This window comes from Cariama cristata, unplaced genomic scaffold, assembly GCF_000690535.1.
Source record: "Cariama cristata isolate BGI_N322 unplaced genomic scaffold, ASM69053v1 scaffold9889, whole genome shotgun sequence".
In the NCBI taxonomy this organism is placed as follows: domain Eukaryota; kingdom Metazoa; phylum Chordata; class Aves; order Cariamiformes; family Cariamidae; genus Cariama; species Cariama cristata.
The window spans coordinates 19,189-26,832 of NW_009635289.1; the positions used below are offsets into that span (position 1 = coordinate 19,189).

At 55.1% G+C, this 7,644-nt stretch overlaps 1 protein-coding gene across 1 annotated transcript in view; it reads left to right on the top strand.

The window, feature by feature from the left end:
• SAMD4A (sterile alpha motif domain containing 4A) overlaps positions 1-7,644 on the top strand; it is a gene marked incomplete at both ends in the record, with an annotated part of 18,267 nt that overhangs the window by 7,935 nt on the left and 2,688 nt on the right. Inside the window, 2 exons of the mRNA XM_009707478.1 lie at positions 1,032-1,326; positions 2,742-2,827. Coding sequence (XP_009705780.1) covers positions 1,032-1,326; positions 2,742-2,827 — 381 coding nt within the window. The remainder of the gene's footprint in view (positions 1-1,031; positions 1,327-2,741; positions 2,828-7,644) is intronic.

Sequence of the window (7,644 nt, forward strand, 5' to 3'; positions counted from 1 at the left end):
CTGGCACGCAGCCTGCCTGCCCACTTTGTGTCTCTTCCCGAGGCACAGCCAGCGCTCACTCCAAAAGCTGCCTCTTTCCAAGCGGCCTCCCGCGAGCCAGACCGTGCAGGAGCCTGCAATGAGCTCTTTTGGTCCAGGCTACGTTAAAAACAAAATGCAATTATTTCCCATCGGTGGGATGAGGATCTGACCGTAGAAAAGAGTTCTTGATCCACACTGTGACTGAGAATAAGGCTGGGGGTGTACCCAAATTGTCTCCTTCCTGGGTGGACCTCCCCCAGGATCTCCAAGCTGAACGTTTTTGTTATAGGGATAAAAGTTCACCTGCAGCCTCGTGGTTTCACCTTCTGTGTCTGACCACAACCCAACCTTCTCCCCTTGAAACCCTCCCTTTCCCCTCTGCATCTGCTCCCCCAGCCCATCCCAGTGTGGATGGGGTCGTCCCCACTTTGCTGCTACAAGATGGGTTCCTGCATCCCAGTGTGGTCCCAGGGCATGAGGATGCTCTGACAAGCTCTATGGGGCAGAGCACTTAATGGAGAGCCAGACTTGAAGGCAGCGCTGGAAACTGGAGACAAACTCATGTTAAAAAGTAGAATTCCAATTAAATAGAGCTGAAATGTCACGATTGTGGGATTGCTGGGGAAGGAGCAAGATACTCACTGGTCTGGGCATTGAAATCCCACTGGATCAGTCTCTCTCACGGAGTTGCCGTCTTCCTGGTGGAAATTTGGAAACGCTGAAGCTGGATTGTTGCTGGGTTTGGGTCCCAGTGGTTGATGGGGCACTTTTGTCTCTGGAGATTCAGGTCCGAACACATCCATGGATCATCGGACACCGTCCCTGCGGCAGCTCCACGCTCCCCTGGTCTAAGGAAAAGACTGGGTGAATGAAACACGGCTGTCGGCTGTGGCGTGGAGCAGGAGCTTTGCGGAGGATTTTCTGGGGGGTAACAGGAGGGATCTGGTTCATAGCTGATGTCCTGTTGTCCCTGCAGAGACAAACCCTTTTCTCTCCACTTGAATCCGTAGGACATCCTGGAAGGTGGCAACTTGCGTGTCCCACTGCAGGAACTACACCAAATGATCCTCACCCCCATCAAAGCCTACTCTTCCCAAAACTCAAGCACGGAGGAGCACAGCCGGGACGCGGACTCGCATCACCCTTCCTCCCTGATCGGCTCAGACAGCCAAGGCTCTGACTGCAAGGACTCTGCCACGGGAGGGATGCAGCAGCACCATTTACCGGGATGCGAGGGAGAGTCAGGGGGGGCCCCTTTGCCCGAAGGTGACCTGCCCGGACAGTTCACCAGAGTGATGGGGAAAGGTGAGCGGCTGTCACTTGGTACGGGCTTCCTCGCTAGGGAGAGCTTCGGGGCAGGGTACGTGCGGTACCGGTGCTGGCAGGAGCCTTTCCCCGAGCTCCTGCAAGCCACCGTCCTAGGGGTGATGAGTTTTTTTTGTGACCCCATCGTCCAGTGGTAAGAGGTAAGAGCGTGGGTGGGGAGGTGAGCAGCGATTTTTGGGAGGAGCAGTGATGGGACGGGCTGCCTGCCCCGGGTCAGGGGTGGATAGCATCCTCTCCCTTCCCGTTCCGAGCATCCCATCGGTCCAAAGGTGTTCCCAGCAGCATCCCTCGGACTTGCTCTGCTTGGGGAGGGGGTAGCAGGGGTGCACGGGTTGGATGTGAACCATCTTGAGTGCAAACCAGCTGGGTCCAAACCCTTTTTTAAGCTCCACTTGATGCAGGACATCCAAAAATGCCGTTCCGTGCCTGACGTGGGGTGCACATCAGGATTAACAAACTGGGAGGTAGACGGGAGCGATGGGAGGTAGGGACCGACCTCCTGTGCCACATACAGGGCTCCTCGAGCAAATTTGTATGAGCTTGGATGTGTCCTAACCCCCATCGGTGGGACTTGAGGTGTCGGCGCTGGCTGCGTGGAGGGAGATCGCCCTGGGGAAGAGGGGAGTCTCGTCCGCAGACTCACACAGGAGACCGGGAACAGAAAGAAAGTCATTGGGATGCCACGAAAAAAATATCAGCTCTGTCCCTATTTCAGACCTTTTTTGCAAAAAATAGAGGAGACGTTTGCTATATAAAAACTCTGTGCAGAATTTCTCGCCAGCGAATTGACTGCGCGCACAGACGAACGAGGGTTTCTGGCCCCATTTTAAACCGGCTGATGAATTCAGCCCGTGACGAATGCCTCCGTCACGCACGAAGCTGTGTGTACGGCACAAGCCTTGCCAGGACGAGGTGTCCTGGACCACAAGGCATCACTGCCCGGGGGTTATGACAGGAGAGACTCATTGCTCCCCAAATTCATTTCCACTTGTTTTTCTGGCATTAATTCCAAAAGAGGTTAAAATCCATCGGGAAAAGTGGGAATCTGTTTGCAGCAGGGTCAGATTTTGGCCACAGGAGCAGGAGCTCTCCCAGTGCTGGCTCTTGCCTAGGAATAGGGAATAATCCTGTGCCCCTGGTTTGCTCAGGTCTAATTTTGGTGACTCCAGCAGTGTTACTCTGGATTTACACCATCATAGCGGAGAACAAAATCTGGCCCTAAATATAGGACAGCACGACAGGAATTGGGGAAGGGCGTTTTTTCTCGCTGCTGAGAAGACCTGCCCGTGGGAGAAGGGGAACGGGAGATCCAGGGCATTCGTTGGACCCCCCTGGACCCCAGCTCAGTGTCCCCATGCCCATTTCTCTTCTCTTCTCTGTTTTTTTTTTTCCAGTATGCACACAACTTTTAGTTTCTCGACCCGACGAAGAGAATATAAGTTCCTATTTACAGCTCATAGACAAATGTCTAATCCACGAGGTGAGTCGTGACGGATCATCTAAAACTGTTGTTCTCATCCCTTAGAAACTGTTTCCAAAGTGTCTGTTTATGTAAACCTTTTGGTTTCTAACACAAATATTTTTGGGGGGTATTAATAGTAATTCTGACAGAACAGGGCTGGAGCGGGCGGTAGCACCAACGTGGTGTATGGAAGTGTTGCTCCCCTCCCACGCTCGCTTAATTGCCAGGACCTGGAGCTGGGAAATTCATCTGACTTGTGACAGTCCGATCGGCAGCTGGAGGAAGGAAAAGATCCCGGGATGAACGTGCAGGCGGTTTTTATCAGACAAACCCGGCAATCCCTTGGCATTGCTACCAGCATGTGGTCTTGGGATTTTGCAACGGAGGCATCTGTTTCTCTTCCCGGTAGATCCGCCTTTGCCGGCTGATGGCTTGGGATGGCCGAGGCTGTGCCGCAGGGCTCCGGCACGCTCCTGCCCGGTGGCAGGGAGGGATGGCTGGCGGCCCCGGTGGCCCGCAGCATTTTGTACCCATGCCATGTCGTACCCTGCAGCTGAAGGCGGTACCCGAACCGCGCGTGTGCGGAGGTTTGGTCCATGCATCTCTGCAGGGCCAAGCACAGGGCATCTCGAATTGGGGTGAAATAGTTGGATTCCGGGAAAAATGCAAGTGCTTCATCATGTTTTTTTGACCTGGATGCCTCTGTCGATCACGACAGGGGTTTCAGCTCATTTTGCTGGCAGCGCCCGCGGTGTCAGCCGACATTTGGCCCCGTGCAATATGGGGCGGTGGCTCCCGCTGTTCGGATTTGCCTCCAAAGGGGTTTCCAGCCATGGGTATGGTCTTCGTGGTGCTTTACGCAGACGGGGGCAGTGGAAAATAGCTGGAGGGGCTGGAGGGGAGAGTGTGTTGTGTTCCCACTTGCTCCCCTCTTGGGAAAGCATCAGAGCCTGGAAATGATGCCTGGACTTTCTGGTCGGCCAAGCGGGGCATCGCTGGGGGAGCAGAGGTGCCAAGAAAGGGACAAGGGTGATGGGAGCAGAGGCCTGGGGCTGGAGAGCAAAGCCAGGAAGACATGGAGCTGCAGGAGGACTCGCTTTCCAGCAGCTCCCGGGACGCAGCATCACCCCACCGGTGCCAGCCTGTGTCCCAAGGCCACCGTCTGCGTCAGCTCCGGCGTAATCAGCACCGGGAGAGAGCGTCTCCTCCGGAGGGTGGTTCGGAGCAATCAAGTCAGGCACTAATTAGCCTCCAGATTGTCCTCTGGAGACCTCCGCTCCTCTCCGCCGGCGGCACGGAGATGTTGGGTGTCTAAAGTTAGCTGTCGTGGGCACGTGGATGTCCCCGTAACCCACACCGCTTGCCTGGAGGTCTGGGGTGTTTCGGGAGGAGCTTTGTCTCCTGCGTGGGTGACCTTCGTGGGGAACCCGGACAGGTGACGGGGCTCACCCCGGGTGACCTCCTGCGGAGGCTGTCGGTGCCAGGAGCGGAGCCGAGAAGGAAGATAGGATGCAGGGTGCCACGGAGCAGCTCTGCTTTCCAAACCCCAGCTTTTTCCCCACCCCGGCAGCGTTTTCTAGAGCCGCGTCCAGGTGACAAATGTCACCCCCCGGCAGGGACCAGGCATCGAACCCCGCAGGGAGCTGCGCTCACACCCCGGCAGCAAACGGGGAGCCGGGCGGCAGCAGGAGCGGTGGGTCGGGGGGCTCGGAGGGGCAGCTTTGGGGAAGCCCTGCTCTGCCCAGGGCGGGTTGGCAGCCATCCCTCTGGGGCACAGGGGACGCTGCCGGAGCATTTTCTCCGCCTGAGATGAGTAAACCCTCAAGAGAGACCAGGGTTTCCCTCTGGACTCGCCGATGAGGCTCAACTCATGCCACCACCTGCTCCAGCTGCTTTTCTTTACACGCACGCCCACGTACACATCCCCGCTCGCTTTGTCCAGACAAATATTCATATGTTTCCTATTTTTCTCTCTTTTTTTTTTTTTTTTTATTTTTAACTATATAACTCCACTAAAAAAGGAAGTCTGACATATTTTAGCAGTTACCTTTTTTAAATTCCATGTCTTTCCCTCGGAAATCCCTCCTGGAGCTGTCTGGCTATCGGCAGCAGAGGAGGTACGTGGGGTTTCGGGAGGGGAGGGATGGATGCAGCGGCCGGGGGTCTGGCAAGAGCATCTGGAGTGGGACCGATGTCTCCCAACAGGGAGGGACAGATCCTGCCAGGTTCAGAGCTGCGTTTTGGGAGGGAGGAGGGTTGGCCAAGCTTCAGCGATAAAACTCCAGGCGTTGGCTGGGAAGGGAAAGCAGCAGTAAGTTTGCTTGCGTGTGTGGTCGGCACCTACCCCACCGATTCCCGCCGCGTCTCCCTGGCTCCGAACCCGCCGCATCCCAGCTGTGCATCATATCCCTGACATGAGGCAACCGGCTCTGGCCCTGCCTGCTGCCTTTTGCTAATTACATCAGCGCTGGAGTTTCACCAAAAAGCCGTCAACTGGCAAAAAAAGGCTTGAAGATGGGTGCAGAGCCGGGGGGGGGCTGCGGTCAGAAAGCCGGGTAGGGCTGTGCTGTGAACCCCGTGTTTGCTCGCTTCCGAGGTGATGCTGGATTTCGGGTGATCCTAGAAAACGTTAGGGTTATGGCAAGAAGAGATATTTTTTAGCTCAGGTTTAACAACAACATCAGCCTTCGGGTTCATTCTGCTAAGGCTGGTTTATTGCAGTCTTGTGCAAGTTCTTTTTTCTCAAAAAGAAAGGGGTTTGGAGATAAGTGGGAGCATTGGGACAGCCGGGATGTGAGTTCGGAAGGAACAAGCGCAGAACCGGAGTGTTCCCCAGTGCCATGAAACAAAATTTTTTGGAATGGAGGAAAACAAGCGCTTTCGGTGTTTGTGGCAGGACCAGAAGCAGAATAGCCAAGAGCAAAGGTTTTTGATGGACCTGGGACCATCACCGGTGCCACAGTTCAGCCGCGCATCCAGGCTGACCCCAAGCACAAAGTAGAGCTGCTGGCTTCAAATGATCCCAGCGCCGCCCAGGATGCTCTCCAGTTTCCTTACTGGTTTTAGGTGGTTTGCATTTTGCATTTCTTCTGCTCCTGGGAAGCTGTGGGCGAGGAGGGATCACTTGGCCAGTCCTGCTTTTCTCATAGGGATTTAATGGCAAGAGCATTTTTTGGACGAGGTTTAAAGAAACCCCGTCATATTCCTGCCTAGTAAATTTATCCGGTTTTGGGATCCCAGCGTGCTGGTGTTGTCCGAAGCGTGTTTGCAGCCATCCACGCAAGGAGGAGAGATGAGGGTCGGGAGGAAGGTGAGCTCAAACATCGGTGAGGGTGGCTAGGTGCTGGAGAAGGGCAAGGGGGGAACGGGGAGCGTAAAAACAACCGCAACTTTTGGGGGTTTGCAGAGTGCTCCTACCCTTGGCTGTGCTTAAACCCCATAACGGCGTTGCGGTTCTCCTGCCCAGCTAATGGGGCAGAGGCATCAAGCTGACGTTGCGGGGCGAGGAGACCCACGCCGCCTGTGTTTCCAAGGATGACTTGATTATTTTTTGTGTCGTTCCGCTGGTTTTAAATGCAAAAACCCACATGGGGAGGGATGCCGGCATGTGCGACCCACCCCTCCGAGGAGTAAAGGTGGTTTTGGGTCCTGAAATCGGTGTCTCAGGACATTTGGGCTGCGTGGTCTTGGGTCGGGGTGGTTCTGCTCTGACCAGAGGGAGCTGGATGAGGTTTGCAGTGCGGAGCCGGGAGGGGGTGGAGAGCCAGTCCCATCTCTGCAGGAACGTGCCGCTTGCCCAGCCTCTCCCTGGGAAACGTGGTGCTGGTTAGGTCCTTTTAACCAAATGTCGGTCTCTTCTCCCCGGTAACTAGCGATGGGACAAGAGGAAACGGTCTGAAGTTGCACCAGGAGAGGTTCAGGTTGGATATTAGGAAGAACTTCTTCACTGTTAGAGTCGTTAGGCATTGGAACAGGCTCCCCAGGGAGGTGGTGGAGTCACCATCCCTGGAGGTGTTCAAAAAACGTTTAGATGTGGCGCTTCGAGACATGGTTTAGTGGGTTTAGTGGGCATGGTGGCATCAGGCATACAGTTGGACTTCATGATCTTTGAGGTCTCTTCCAACCATAACGATTCTGTAAAATTTTACAGAACTTCAGAAGTCTCAGAGAGGACCATGTTCATAAAAATGGACCTCCTGGAAAGGGAGGAGGTCCAACCCTTCAAGCATTCCCAGTAAAGAAAACCCAACAGCCTAAACTGAACCTTTGTCAGACACTAGAGAATCCACACACGAGAGAGCTCTTTTGTACAGCTCAAAGGCATGAAGAGTTTAAGTCCAAACCCAAGAAATCAGGTGCCGCTAGCTCCAGTGCCCGGGGAATTACCCATGCTATTTTAGCTTGCGGTTAACAGGAGTAAAATAAACTTAAAAAAAGAAAAAATAATGTGAATCTGAGAACTGCTGAAGGGAGGGAGAGAGGGAGACTGGCAGTCGGGAAGAAGAAAGGATGCTGCTGCGGTGTGCCCAAACCTCCTCCTTCCCGCCGCACGGGCAGGACAGAGGCCCATCCTCAGCGGGATGGGAGGGTCGGGGCAGGAGCAGAGCTCGCGGTGAACCCGTGGCCATGGGATGGGCGTGGGGTGGTGAGCGTTGGTACGGGGCATGAGGCGACGAGCACCGGTACAGCACTTTGCAACAACACGGGGCACCCTCGGAACGTTTGGCTGTTGGTCTGAGCGCACCAAACCAGCCGCTCGCCCCCGCGCCCGCAGCACCATCCCCTTGCTGGGGTCGATTTCTCACCTTCGGTGTTTTCTCTCTCCCCCGCCGAGG